The following is a 15,343-nucleotide window of genomic DNA, read 5'->3' as shown; positions in this document are numbered from 1 at the left end:
CCAAAAGATTCTCAAAATCAACCATAAAATGAATGTGGCAAATTTAGTTAAAGTCGGACAATGTTTATATATTTCTGAAAGTTTCACTTGAAATACTATTGAACTCTCATCTGGTGGGATTGAATGCCCTCTAGTGGTTGTTAAATACTGGTACAAGTTCAGCTCTTATAAGACATATTATCCTTGTCATTCTACAATACAATATCTACAATAGTTGCAATGGAAAGCAATGAGGACGGTCTATTAAAATTATGGCCCTGTACTGGAGTTTCGATGTCCTAGTACTGCTCACCGGATATTAAGGGACAACAAGACAATTCTGTGCGGCAAGTCTGATGTAGAATGCAGTCTCATATTTCTTTATCAATTCAGTTGGTATATTTTATGGCTGCCACCAGCGACTATTTTCTATGGATTAATCTATCAGCTATTTGACTGATTGGTCAATTCCTCCAGATAATCATCTTGACATTTAATTTAAATACATTTTATTTTTTTATTTTATTATTTTTTAAAATCTTGAATCGATTAGATTATTTTAGATCAATGTTTTATTATTATTATTATTATTATTATTTTTTACCACATGTACTCCCCCCAGTATAGACCACTCCGATTATTTGCTAATTTTTAGGCTCCTTGTCACTCAGGAACCCTTGGAATCGTCGTAATTATATACTATTTATTCATTCGTTTATTTATTTATTTATTTTTATCGGTCAGTGCTTAGACCAAAGGTGCTTTGGAATGCTCATTCCTTCTTTTCATGCAAATGTGGGTTCAGCAAAATTGGGATACATCATCCAGCGAATTATTATTATTATTATTATTATTATTATTATTATGAATAAGCTGTTATGGATATTAGAAGATTTAAGAATTTTGCACAAAGCGCTAGGTGCCGCGATGCTATAATGCAGCTTGTCATACATTCGCTACAACGAACACTCTCGATGTTCATACTTTTTTATACTATACATAACACGATTGATGAGTCGAAGAGATTGAATTACAATTTGATATATATATATATATATATGTTGTGGGAGAAAACATTTATATTTATTTTCCTTTTTAAAAAGTGACGTACACATGCACAAAAGCACATTACCAAAATACGGGCTGTGAAAGAGTCATAGTCTACAGGCATAAGAGCAACGAAGCTAAGCTGCTCAGGTAGGGGGTGCAGAGATGAATGTAACACTTCTTACATTTTTACCTGCTCCTCTGAGCTCTTTTATGGAAGACGCAATCAAAATTTGATACAAACTACCTACGTATGTGTCTCCATTAAACGGCACAGTGATTATGTATCACAAACAGGAAATGAATTATGACAGATTGAAACAGATATCCCGCGTGCTTCGAGAACATTCTCGACGAAATTTCCTGTAAACTGAAGCGAAAGAACTAGAACGCTGTAGTTCCTATTGCCCGTATTTTCTTATTAAAAGTGCGCAATGGGCGCTGGCATTTCCAATATTTAAAAAATTAACTCGTATATGATGGAACAAATTCTAGACCCTTTAAGCGTATATTCTAAAATAGCAAGGATTTTCAAGTTTTAATTATTATTGGTTAGAATATTTTTTCTGCCTAATTGATATTTACGCTGTTTTGCAAACTGCCTCTAACGTGTGGCAGATTTGTTTCTTAATAAAGGTTCACTCCACACCAGGTTCTACACTATCATTTTTATCAATGGAAAACTCTTGAGGCACTAAGGCAATTTTGAGCAACACAGACCATCTTGTATAACTGAGAACTCATTTTTGATTATTATGTTGTCTGTGTGAGGGCTTAATTTTATGGTGTTCTGTGGGGTCCTAAGACCAGGTGGCACTAGTCATCAACCATCGCTATGACGCTGCCAGGGGGGGTAACATGTGACACCAGGAATGGGGACTGCTGGGATTGACAGGGTCTCCTGGTGCTATGCAGCCCTATAAGGACGGACTGTGGCAGCTGTGCATGCACTCCCAGCTTCAGTTACTTTCTTTAGGCCACGCGTTTGCGGGGTGCATTCCTTCTGGAACATACTGGACTGGACCACTGATAGCCCTGGGTATAAAACCCTACAGCAGGCCACAAGCACTGCATTCGAGCAAACGTGTAAAGGAGGTTGAATCTCAATAAGAAGGGACTCTGCAGGAGATAGAGTTTTCAGGACGCAGTTCATCTACAGCTATCATTAAGGTGAGCAGTTTCAATTACGTGTACTTTAACATTTGGGAACAATTGAGGTTAGGGATGCGTTTATAAAGGAATACATTTTACACAGACTGTTTGTACTGAGTATCACTTTTGGATGATCTTTGATTTAATTAATGTTATTAGATTCCACAAAAAAACTATCAGTGACAGTGAGTGAAGATAGTCGAGGTTTGTAATTGTTTGAATGAGGTGATTGTGTTGAATTATATGTGTTTTGTGAATGATCCACCCCCCAGTGGAAAGAAGACTGTGACAGAGCACATGGTGCTGAAACAGACATATGCTACTAAGCAATATTTTACTAAGACCAATATGATTCCATTAATACAGACTGGGATTTTAATGGTAGTACATTAAGTAGACATTTGCAATAAGGATCACAGAGGTATTTCAGTTATAAGCAATTTCTGAAATGTTTTAGTGAAACCATGAAATTAGAAACTGACCGTGCTTTGTTCCATATAAAGCACTGCGGCATTGTGTAATTTAACATTACTGTTATCAAGAATGTTCTTTTTTCATAATGAGGTGAAATAACAAATAAATACATTTATTCAATTGAAAAGACCAGAGGTGAGGAATTCATGTCCAGAGAGTAAAAGTCCAGACCAAAGATTTCCTTTCAACCAACCAGCTGGATTTAAAGAGTCACAGTCGCAGGGAATTCAACTCGTTTGTTGAAACAAAATCTTGGTCTGGACTTTTACTCTCTGGACCTGAACTACCCACCTCTGGAAAAGGCCATCAGAACAGTTGCTGGAGTAGCTGGTGTGAGAAGTCACCCCCCCCCCCACCCCAACAAAAGTGAAGCCTGTGATTGGCAGGCCAACACATGCATTGATGAACTAGTGACAAGCTCTCCCTTGTGCTTCATTGTCAGTCTGCTCTGTGTGACTATGCGGTCTTAATGACTTACTCTTTGTGACATATTGCAAAATTCAGCACGAAAGGATTCAAGGATAAATAAAAGATTGTATTTATTAGTAAGCTATTTATTATTTTAGTAATATAATGAAGTGGGATAGTATGAAGGTATACCAAGTGCATACCATACCTTGATTAATTGATCATAACAAAGATGATGATGATGATGATTATTGTACTTGAGTAAATATTTCAGTAACAGGACACCTTTCAATGACTTTATTTATTTGTTTGAATTTAAGCAATTTCCTCTGGGATCAATAAAGTTTTTCGATTCTGATTCTGAGTCTGATGCTGGTTCTGTAAGATTGTACAAATACCATCATCATGAGGAAATTATTGAGATTAAAACCAACCCCGTAGCAGGCAGGTTGTAAAGTGCATGACTACATGTGTTAATAATCTGTTTCTACAGATGCCAGAAAAAATCAGCCAGCCCATGGAGGAGGAGGTGGAGACCTTTGCCTTTCAGGCAGAGATTGCCCAGCTGATGTCTCTGATCATCAACACCTTCTACTCCAATAAGGAGATCTTTCTCAGAGAGCTTATCTCTAACTCATCAGATGTACGTATATTTTGCAGAAGATGTTGTTTTTACTCTTCAAAGACATTTTTGTACAAAAACCAATTAATGTGTGACAATAATCTATTTTTTTACTGTCACTCAGCAACATTATGATTATGTGTTTTGCACAATAGTTAATAGATTGATGTATTATTATTATTTACCTTTTTCTCAGGCTTTGGACAAAATCAGATATGAGAGTTTGACGGACCCCAGCAGGCTGGAATCCTGCAAGGACCTGAAGATTGATATCATTCCTGACCAGGTTGCTCGCACCCTCACCATAATTGACACTGGCATTGGGATGACCAAGGCCGACCTCATCAACAACTTGGGCACTATTGCCAAGTCTGGGACCAAAGCCTTCATGGAAGCCCTGCAAGCTGGTGCTGACATTTCCATGATTGGACAGTTTGGTGTGGGCTTCTACTCGGCCTACCTGGTGGCTGAGAAGGTGACTGTCATCACCAAGCACAATGACGATGAGCAGTATGTTTGGGAGTCTGCGGCTGGAGGGTCTTTCACTGTCAAAGCTGAGCATGGTAAGTACTCTGTTTCCAGAGGTGCGTACTTCAGATCTAGAGACTAAAAATCCAGACTGAGATTTTGTTTCAACCAGCCAGTTGAGTTCTCTGTGACTGTGCCTCCTTATACTGAAATGGATGTCCCATTTTTTAAAATTATTTGTGGTAAACGCATACGGTTAACAATGGATATTCCACATATAAAGTGTGATATTGGGAATGCCGCACCTGTTCACAGCAATTAAGACATGCTCCAATTGGTCTTGGATAATTAGTTTCAGCTATGATCAGTGCCCCGTCTTCCCTCCAGGTGAAGTCATTAAGCGAGGCACCAAAGTCATCCTTCATCTGAAGGAGGACCAGTCAGAGTATGTGGAAGAGAAGCGGATCAAGGAAGTTGTGAAGAAACATTCCCAGTTCATTGGTTACCCAATTACACTCTTTGTAAGTTACACTGTAAGATGCTATTCCTAAGTTGGAAAAAAGGGAATAACTGGAACAGTATGTATATTAACGTGCAGCTCGTATCTTTCTACAGGTGGAAAAGCAAAGGGAGAAGGAGGTTGACTTGGAGGAGAGTGAAAATGTGGAAGAAGTTGAAAAGGATGCATCTCCTGAAGAGGACAAGGATAAGCCCAAAATTGAGGACGTGGGCTCTGATGAGGATGAAGACACCAAAAAAGGAGAGAACAAGAGAAAGAAGAAGATTAAGGAGAAATACATTGATGCCCAAGAGCTGAACAAGACCAAGCCCATCTGGACGCGTAACCCAGACGACATCACCAATGAGGAGTATGGCGAGTTCTACAAAAGCTTATCCAATGACTGGGAGGACCACCTGGCTGTGAAGGTTAGAATACATTTTAAAACATATTTCTTTCTTTTTCAAGAAAGACGTGCTGTGTACCGCAGTAGCAGTTACTGTCTGCATATTGAATGTACTCATACTGTAATCCACCCTGATTGCATTAATTTATAATCGTGTCTGTTATTGCAGCACTTTTCAGTGGAAGGGCAGCTTGAGTTCCGTGCGCTGCTCTTTGTTCCCAGAAGGGCTTCCTTTGACCTTTTTGAAAACAAGAAGAGGAGGAATAATATTAAGTTATACGTGCGCAGGGTCTTCATCATGGACAACTGCGAAGAGCTCATGCCTGAGTACCTCAGTGAGTGACTCCAAATTCCATTTGGTTTTGTAGTTGTAATATTGAAATTAGTTATTAATTGCTTTTAAAATCATTTCCCAGATTTCATCAAAGGTGTTGTGGACTCTGAGGACCTCCCTCTGAACATCTCCAGAGAGATGCTGCAGCAGAGTAAGATCCTGAAGGTGATCCGCAAGAACCTGGTGAAGAAGTGCCTGGAGCTCTTCACTGAGCTGTCCGAGGACAAGGACAACTACAAGAAATATTATGAGCAGTTCTCCAAGAACATCAAGGTAACGTCTGAAAATTTGAAACGTACTACGGTTATCTGTACTTTTTTCTATAAACCTATAGAAATTGCTCTGGACTCATTAGAGCTGAATAACTGTTTGCTTCAGCTGGGCATTCATGAAGATTCCCAAAATCGCAAGAAGCTGTCTGAGATGCTACGTTACTACACCTCCAGTTCCGCAGATGAAATGGTATCACTTAAGGATTATGTATCCCGTATGAAGGACAACCAAAAGCACATCTATTACATTACAGGTATGCACATTTGGAACCAGTCATTGTTTTTTATATCTTTATATAAGATAAATACTGTATTTGAAGTTACAATCTTAAATTTCTTCTCAAGGGGAAACAAAGGAGCAGGTGGCCAACTCTGCTTTTGTGGAGCGTCTGCGCAAGGCAGGTCTTGAGGTGATCTACATGATCGAGCCCATTGATGAATACTGTGTCCAGCAGCTGAAGGAGTATGATGGAAAGAACCTGGTGTCAGTCACAAAAGAGGGTTTGGAACTTCCTGAGGATGAGGAGGAGAAGAAGAAACAGGAAGAACTTAAGAGCAAGTTTGAGAACCTCTGCAAGGTCATGAAGGACATCTTGGAAAAAAAGATTGAGAAGGTGCAAAATTTGTTTACTTTAGTTGTGTGTTTTCTGTGCAGCAGTTGAGGACAAACATGCAGACATCAGGATGAAGACGTCTTGTGCTTTACTTAATCTTTTGCTTTTTCTTGCTACTTTTAGGTGGTCGTCTCCAACCGCCTTGTTTCCTCTCCATGCTGCATTGTCACCAGCACCTACGGCTGGACTGCCAACATGGAGAGGATCATGAAGTCTCAAGCCCTTAGAGACAACTCCACTATGGGCTACATGACAGCTAAGAAACATCTCGAAATCAACCCCCTGCACCCAATCGTCGAGACCCTTAGGGAGAAGGCAGAAGTCGATAAAAATGACAAGGCGGTGAAAGACCTGGTCATCCTGCTCTTTGAGACGGCTTTGTTGTCCTCAGGCTTCACGTTGGAGGATCCTCAGACACATGCTAACCGTATCTATAGGATGATTAAACTCGGCCTGGGTAAGCACTCAATTCCTGCATGAAACATGTAGTTCATGTTGTCAGAAAAACATATTTTCCCATGTCTTAGTTTAATATTTTAGGCCCGTTTAACAGTGGACCAGTTCAATGTGCTGTTTTCTATAGCACATGTTATTTTAGTACAGCAGAGTATTTTGATGTCTATTTTCTGCCATATTCCATGTTAGGAATCGACGACGATGACACAATTGTGGAGGATCTTTCTCAGCCCAGTGAGGAGGACATGCCTGTTTTGGAGGGAGAAGACGACACCTCACGGATGGAGGAAGTTGATTGAAAGTAAAATTGAAAAGAAAGAAAGTTGTTTTTCTTTTTTTAACTAGTCAATTTTGCCCATTTCTAATTAATTACCAAATAATTTAGTGCCCAAGTGAACATATAGACCTTTAATATTCATCCATGATTTGATGGCATGCTTCCCACGTGGAAAGGAAATGTTTAATTTTTTCTAGGCTAAATTTTAGATACATTTTGCATGAAAAAAATGACATGTGATTTCATATCCAGGGAGCATTTTATATCTAACATATTAAGATTTATAAATAAAGTTGTTTATATACATTTGTTTGTGCATTTATACAATTTGTGAAGCCTTTGGAATTATTTTGAATTCTGCAGGGATAGTTTCAGAAGTGTGATATGATTTTCATCATTGTTACGATAATGAAAAATAATAATATACAGTCGTATTTAACACACGCACACTACCTTTTTGAACAAATGCTGTACAGTATAGGACCCGGATCACCGATGGGAAAAGTATGTGCATTTTTTTAGGAACGATCAGAGCTTCCATTAATGCAATAACCTCAACCACTTTATAGCTGCTTAATGTAGCCGTAGGTTCTGAATTATAATTCTAATATAAATTACAATATAACAATCCTTTATTGCTTTGAGTGGAAATTATCATTTAAATCGGCGTAATTCTAATAGGTCGCGAATGGGTTCCTGCCTGTTACCTACATATATTAATATAGTAGATATTTTATATTTTTTACTCTTTGAAATGAATCCACAGATTCCAACGCAACCTACCAACTCGGAACAATTCCAGTCATCAATGTGCGTATAAAATGCTCTTATTTCTACCAAACACTAATAATAATGACTCGCGAAGTGTCGTCACTTTTAAAGGAAGAAGGCGTGACCGGTAACTGGTAGATAGAGGCCGCCCGTGATTGACGGCCTCGGCTGCCACTCCCTGGTGCGCTGGCGTGGGTGAAGCTTCTAGACGCTTCTGGAAGCTGCCGCGTTTCTCGAAGGCTCTGGCGAAGCTGGCAGCGGATATTTAAGCGGAAGCAGCCGAAGCAGCATCACTCTCGGGTCGACGTCTGGTCCGAGAGGAATGGTTGGTTTTCCTCGAATTACTCATTAAATAACCGAAACCACACTAAACTAGAGTCTTTTAAACGGCAGCCTGCAAGGTAAGAAATGAGCGTAACATTATTCACGGATTGTGGCCATTTGTCAAATTTTATTGTTCACGTGTTTGGCTGTTATGCTATAAAACTGCGATGGTTATTTCTGCACATAGGCGAGCTCCTGAAATGTAATTCCTTCTGACGGTCTCCTATTATCCACTGCAAGTGTATAGACAAAATGAGCCTTAAAGAATAATATGGAGGGTGTCGCTCCCCGACCACGTTCTTTGTCAGCCTTTTCTATTAATTTATTTAAAGTATTTGACTGTGGTTGTTTCAATTTTATATTGCAATTATAAAACACTATCTTTAGAACGAGCTGCCTACCGAGTTGGCTTTCAGTGCCGTATGATGTGGGAGACCCCACTGGCTACCTTGCGCAAAAAAGAATATAAAAATCTTGGTTATTATTCCATGATATCAGTATTAACTTGGATTTGGGACCTAATGTACCTTCTGTATGTTAATTGGCTAAACCGGTAAAATATTTAGCTAGGCTTCCAGTGACGAAAGGGTCATTTGTTTGCTGGACAAATATCAAGTTTCGTCCCCCTCGACCGTACGCTAAATAACTATCCATATTTTAGATCGTCCAATACCTAGATCGAGCTCTTTTTGTAATTAAGAATGGTTCCTTCTTATCAATAGGCAGATTACTATCCAGTAGGTTCTAGAAGGTAGTTGTTCTCGACCTTCTTCGGAGGGTGGCGCAAGGCTTACGCAGGCTCAGTTATTTGAGGTTTGGCGTAAACGGGATTCCAGAAAAATCCATGCAACCACGTTATGATTAATATAGCAACCGATATGAAATCACTGCATTCTTGTGGCAGTATTATCTAGTTGGTACATAATTGCTGTCGCTTATTCAGATTGACTTAATCACAAATACCTACTAAGGCTTATTTATTGGCATTCAGAAGGTGGCTAAAGTTGATTTACAATAACGATTAACAATAATGTCCTTTGACACAATATCCTGTGTTCATTAGTCATGCTAATGCATAAATGTAACAACAGCCTTCGATAAGTCCTGTTACTATATAGTGTGATCAATGAAAATAAATGTTTCTAGTTTTTGTGTTTTTTTATTAGTACTGTTTTAACTTTTAAAAAGAGAATGGACGTTTGGTGATCTAGTGTAGAGATAAAGATGTGTGACCTTTTTACAAGGTTATGCAGGCTCATTCAAAGGGAAAAAAATCATTGTATTTCTAACAATGCTATGTTGAATGCTAAAATGGAAGAAATGTTAATGACAAGCCGGGATAAATGCACATTTTTGATGTATGGGTTTAATGAGTTTGCTTCTGTAGAAGATGAGATTGTAATGATCGACCTTGAGTCCCTGAGTTAGTGGGATAAGTCTGTGTGCATATCTCCAGGTCAAGCATATCTTAAACTTTCCTCTACGTCTGCAGTATGTCACTTGGGACCTGAATGCTTTTGCAGAGCTTAATGTAAGGATGCTGTATCTTACTTGCGAATTAAGGCTGCAAAGGCAAAAATGAATGCACTAGTTTGGGTAATGACTGTGCATAGTCTAGTGTCCAGATGATAAGCTGATGTCTCTTTGTCTTCTGCATGTACAGATGCCTGAAGCACATGATCAGCCCATGGAGGAGGAGGTGGAGACCTTTGCCTTTCAGGCAGAGATTGCCCAGCTGATGTCTCTGATCATCAACACCTTCTACTCCAATAAGGAGATCTTTCTCAGAGAGCTTATCTCTAACTCATCAGATGTGAGTATTTCTGTTCAAGTTGCAAAGTTTATGCTTTGCAACAAGTCAAAAAAGTACAAGGTTGCAGCAAAAATAACATTGTATTCTGCAGAATCTATGATCCTCACTCTAAAGAGAAAGGGGACATTAGGTCTTGTGTTGGGGGAGACGGGGGAACTGTCAGTGTGTTTTGGAACTTTCGTTTTTCAGTGATGTATTTGCTTAGTTGCTCCTGTTGGTTGTTTCAGTATTGTGTATTTTCTGTGACTGAACAACGCAGGGCTGCACCTTAAACATTTTTCTGAATGTTAGGCTCTAGACAAAATCCGATATGAGAGCCTCACAGATCCGTCTAAGTTGGATTCTGGAAAAGATTTGAAAATTAACGTCATTCCGAACAAAGAAGAACGTTCCCTGACCATAATTGACACTGGCATTGGGATGACCAAGGCCGACCTCATCAACAACTTGGGCACTATTGCCAAGTCCGGGACCAAAGCCTTCATGGAAGCCCTGCAAGCTGGTGCTGACATTTCCATGATTGGACAGTTTGGTGTGGGCTTCTACTCGGCCTACCTGGTGGCTGAGAAGGTGACTGTCATCACCAAGCACAATGACGATGAGCAGTATGCGTGGGAGTCATCTGCTGGAGGGTCTTTCACTGTCAAAGTGGATACATGTAAGGATATTTCACATCTAACTGATTTGGTGTACAGGATGTGTGGTGGACACAATCTCACTGCCCCTTCTCCTATTAGCTGAACCTCTGGGCCGTGGAACAAAGGTGGTCCTGCATTTGAAGGAGGACCAGACAGAATATCTTGAAGAACGAAGGGTGAAAGAGATTGTGAAGAAGCATTCTCAGTTCATTGGCTACCCCATCACACTTTTTGTAAGTGGTTGCATAATTACTTGTGGAAGCTGACATTGAGATGCATAATGAAGAGCGAATGACTGATTGTCCATAAAAAGTGAATTCTGCCTTGTACCTGTATGACCTAATTACATTTTGATCTATGCAGGTGGAGAAAGAGCGTGACAAAGAGGTCAGTGATGATGAAGAAGAGAAAGAGGAGGAGAAAGGGGAGGAAGACAAGAAAAGTGACGAGGACAAGCCTGAAATTGAAGATGTGGGCTCTGATGAGGATGAGGAGCAGGAGAAGAGCTCTGATAAGAAGAAGAAAAAGAAGAAAATCAAGGAGAAGTACATTGACCAAGAGGAGCTCAACAAAACGAAGCCCCTCTGGACCCGTAACCCAGACGACATCACCAATGAGGAGTACGGGGAGTTTTACAAGAGCCTGACTAATGACTGGGAGGACCACCTGGCTGTAAAGGTTGGTGTATGCAGGTTTATTTGTGTAGAAATTTTTAATTCTATAAATGGATGAAGGGCTACAGGAAACCACTACACTTTGGAGGATACTTTCAAAGCAATAGAGATGCTTCTCAGGCCATAAGACACCACTTGAGGACATTGTATGTGCTGGGGCCGGTCAAGAATTGAGCAATAGTGGCGTCACTTGAAAATATGTCAAAATAGTATTGTAAAATAACGATGTTTCTCAAGCTCATTAGGAAAGTGTCTTCTGATACTTAGAACGGTGTTCTATTTTTACTATAGCACTTCTCTGTAGAGGGCCAGCTTGAGTTCAGGGCTCTGCTTTTTGTTCCAAGAAGAGCCCCTTTTGACCTTTTCGAAAACAAGAAGAAGAAAAATAACATCAAGCTATACGTGCGCAGAGTCTTCATCATGGACAACTGTGAAGAGCTCATCCCAGAGTATCTCAGTGAGTTGAATGTTAACCTGCAGCAATGTACAGAAAAGGCTCATCTCTGGGAGGTGCTTGTGGACTAAAACTTGTTTTGTTTTTCCTGTACAGATTTCATCAAAGGTGTTGTGGACTCTGAGGACCTCCCTCTGAACATCTCCAGAGAGATGCTGCAGCAGAGTAAGATCCTGAAGGTGATCCGCAAGAACCTGGTGAAGAAGTGCCTGGAGCTCTTCACTGAGCTGTCCGAGGACAAGGACAACTACAAGAAATATTATGAGCAGTTCTCCAAGAATATCAAGGTCAGGCCCTAGACCTGCAAACCAGATCCAGATGGTGTTTTTAGTTTTTTTTTAAATGTATTTTTAAATCAACCTAAATTGATCACAGTACTTAATGAAATGAATAGTTTATATTGGTTTTGACAGTTCAGTTACAGTTGGAGCCAGTCCAATCTTGAGTTCTGCAGTTTTGTCATACACCTATGCTCAGTACAATGTGCAGTGAAATACTCCATTTCCGAGTTCCAGACTGTGAGTAGGGCACATATTTATAAGGGACATAAGTGTAGAGAAAGACACACATGTAGAGGGACAAGTGGGCAAATAAACTCATTAATACCTCCAGGGGACTGAACTGCATCTGCAATCTGTCAGTGACGTGGTTTCCATTCAATATAAACATTTTACAATTAATTGCCATATGGTTCGAAAGAGGGTGAGGTTTGTTTCTCAATTGACTGGTTGGCAAGACCTGCTTGTGAGAGTGCAGAACTTCTGCAGCTTTGAGCCTGCATATCTTCACAAACACTACTGGTGTATAGTTTTAATGATGTTGCTATTTCAGCAACTGCCATGTAGCTGGGTTTCATGACTGCATAACTGGTTTTTTAACCTACCGTTTGGTTCCACTCGAAATTAAATTGACAATGCAGGAACGGGTGGCATTTAATAAGAGGTATATACTCTGCACAGTTATGCCTGTAAAGTTCTCTGGCGCTTTGAGATTTGAAACCTGTGATTTTATAGGACTTAACTGAGAATGTGGTCCCATGTACAATAAATAATTTAATTGCAGGCTAAAGGAATGTCTGGTCTGCTGTTTATGAATAAACTTTTTTTTTTTTTTTAAAGCTTGGAATACATGAAGACTCTCAGAATCGCAAGAAACTCTCTGAGCTCTTAAGGTACTATACCTCAGCATCAGGGGATGAGATGGTCTCCCTCAAGGACTACGTCACTCGGATGAAGGACAACCAGAAGCACATCTACTACATCACTGGTGAGCCTCTGCTTGACGTGCACAAGGAGCAGTCGATTTCCAACAACACACAACCTTACATGGTTTTACTTGGGAATGGGGGGTGGTGGCCGAGTGGGTTTGCATTTTGTACCTGTGAAGAAGGTTGCCGGCTTGAATCCTGACTTGGAAGAGTGATCTTCACAGTTAGTTCCTGAAGCAGTTGGGGGTTAAGGGCCTCGTTCAGGGGCCAATCTGACCTTCCTTTTTCTCAAATATATGTTGCTTTGGATAAAAGCGTTAATCAATGTAAACGTAGTGTCTGATTTTTGAAAATCTAAGCCAAACCATAATCAAAATCTTTCTTTAGGAGAAACAAAGGATCAGGTGGCCAACTCTGCTTTTGTGGAGCGTCTGCGCAAGGCAGGTCTTGAGGTGATCTACATGATCGAGCCCATTGATGAATACTGTGTCCAGCAGCTGAAGGAGTTTGAGGGCAAGAACCTGGTGTCAGTCACAAAAGAGGGTTTGGAACTTCCTGAGGATGAGGAGGAGAAGAAAAAGCAGGAAGAACTCAAGAGCAAATTTGAGAACCTCTGCAAGATCATGAAGGACATTTTGGAGAAGAAAGTGGAAAAGGTGAGCGAAGACGTCTTGTGCTTGAATATCTAAATGTGAAATGTATTGAAACAGGAAGCCTTGTGAACACCTTTGTCTTTAAATGTGTTAATTTGAATATTCTTGAACAGGTTACAGTGTCCAATAGGCTGGTCTCCTCTCCCTGCTGCATCGTAACCAGCACATATGGCTGGACTGCCAACATGGAGAGGATCATGAAGGCACAGGCACTGAGAGACAACTCCACCATGGGCTACATGGCTGCTAAAAAGCACCTGGAAATAAATCCAGACCATCCTATCATTGAGACCCTCAGACAGAAGGCGGAGGCCGACAAGAATGACAAATCTGTGAAGGACCTGGTCATTCTGCTGTTCGAGACGGCGTTGCTGTCTTCTGGCTTCACATTGGATGACCCTCAGACTCACTCCAACCGCATCTATAGGATGATCAAGCTGGGGTTGGGTGAGTGAAAGATGATTTCCCATAGATGTAACTATACTGCACTGTGTATTGAAAGGCTTAAATGAGAAATTTTGTATCGTCACTTACTACTAACAAATTATCTGCCAGTGTTCTATCAATGAAATGACTGATTGTGCCTAGAATGCTTGTTTTTCATTTTTTCCCATCACTTAAACACATGTTATGCAGCTGTATTGAGGTGACTCATGATAGACCGTGGTCTCTCTGCAGGAATTGATGAGGATGATCTGACCACTGAGGAAAGCAGTTCTGCTCCTATTGAAGACATGCCCCCACTAGAAGGAGAAGATGATACCTCCAGGATGGAGGAAGTAGATTAGAGCTACAGTAAAAGACCAAGTTCACAGTAGAACTGTAAATAATTAGAATGGCTGTTGCATTGCACATTGTCTGAGAATGCTTCCTTTGTCCCTGTACAGCTTGGATCTCTGGCAGTGCGGTGGGGGGGGGGGGGGACATCTCACCTGACTGCTCTTGTTTCTGTCTAGTTCTTGACACTTTCTATTTATTGACATTCCAGTTTGGTCTCTTGTGTGAAATGAATGCATTGTATAATGGCAATTTAAGGGTTTGAAATGGTTGTACCAGAACAAATAAAAATTCAGAAGTCTGCCATTTATTTGAGTGAGATGGACAAGTATTTAGAGAACACAGCATTGAATCCCCACTGTAATATGCATTAAACTTTCACTACTGGATATTTAAAGGAATGTGTGCAGTTCCTTTTTTTTCTTTAAAAATATTAAACTAACTGCACGTATTGGCTCTGCACGTGTCAAGATGCTTTGCTTTAAAGTTATTACACAACTTGCAAGATCTATTAATATACCTGTTTTGATTTTAAGTCTATGATCTTAGCTTAGCAAGTCTTTCCTATTAAAATACATTTAATAGAGGAGACTTTCCGTCCATCCAACAGTCTTCTGTACACACATTATGCCACCAGGTGGGAGTGCTGCGTAGCCAATAGCAAAAGCTAAGCCACTTCTTTTTGTTTATTTTTTTTTTACCGCCGTCCACACCGCAACACTCGTCTGCTTCGACTGAAGGGATAGAATATTTGCATTAGTGCAACACTGGCTATAAAATATAACGGGTACATTATACTCTCGCTAATAGCAATATGCAACTGTACCATTAACCTGCAGTTCGCTCACGTTTTCTCCCATAGATGTTAAGGTTTAAACGCTCCGTGGCACATTTTACCTTATGATTAACAGGCATTGTAGTTATACGCATTGAAAATCCATGCGTTCCTGCGTTCATAGTTAATTTTACGAGACTATCACACCGTTTGTTTATAACTTCGTAGTGTTATGATAGCATAAAATTC

General features: G+C 40.1%; 2 protein-coding genes across 3 annotated transcripts; both read left to right on the top strand.

The window, feature by feature from the left end:
* The first annotated feature begins 2,048 nt into the window (after positions 1–2,048).
* Positions 2,049–7,314, top strand: LOC125714358 (heat shock protein HSP 90-alpha 1). Its single transcript, XM_048984887.1, has 11 exons — positions 2,049–2,196; positions 3,554–3,703; positions 3,879–4,245; positions 4,538–4,671; positions 4,766–5,077; positions 5,225–5,390; positions 5,472–5,662; positions 5,768–5,915; positions 6,007–6,275; positions 6,399–6,732; positions 6,921–7,314. The coding sequence occupies exons 2-11, from the start codon at positions 3,554–3,556 to the stop codon at positions 7,028–7,030; spliced, it is 2,181 nt and encodes a 726-aa protein (XP_048840844.1). The 5' UTR covers positions 2,049–2,196; the 3' UTR covers positions 7,031–7,314.
* A 647-nt stretch (positions 7,315–7,961) lies between these two features.
* Positions 7,962–14,716, top strand: LOC125714357 (heat shock protein HSP 90-alpha). Of its 2 annotated transcripts, none has more exons than XM_048984885.1 (11): positions 7,962–8,104; positions 9,767–9,916; positions 10,208–10,574; positions 10,654–10,787; positions 10,918–11,232; positions 11,520–11,685; positions 11,779–11,969; positions 12,801–12,948; positions 13,277–13,545; positions 13,656–13,989; positions 14,221–14,716. In XM_048984885.1, the coding sequence occupies exons 1-11, from the start codon at positions 8,102–8,104 to the stop codon at positions 14,328–14,330; spliced, it is 2,187 nt and encodes a 728-aa protein (XP_048840842.1). In that variant the 5' UTR covers positions 7,962–8,101; the 3' UTR covers positions 14,331–14,716. The 2 variants fall into 2 exon arrangements, with proteins under 2 accessions (XP_048840842.1, XP_048840843.1); XM_048984886.1 differs by having other exon boundaries at positions 7,977–8,180.
* The last annotated feature ends 627 nt before the right edge of the window (positions 14,717–15,343 follow it).

The sequence above is a fragment of the Brienomyrus brachyistius genome, chromosome 19 (genome assembly GCF_023856365.1).
Source record: "Brienomyrus brachyistius isolate T26 chromosome 19, BBRACH_0.4, whole genome shotgun sequence".
In the NCBI taxonomy this organism is placed as follows: domain Eukaryota; kingdom Metazoa; phylum Chordata; class Actinopteri; order Osteoglossiformes; family Mormyridae; genus Brienomyrus; species Brienomyrus brachyistius.
The sequence above is the reverse complement of the archived record's forward strand: the minus strand, read 5'-3'. Positions and strand labels throughout refer to the sequence as shown.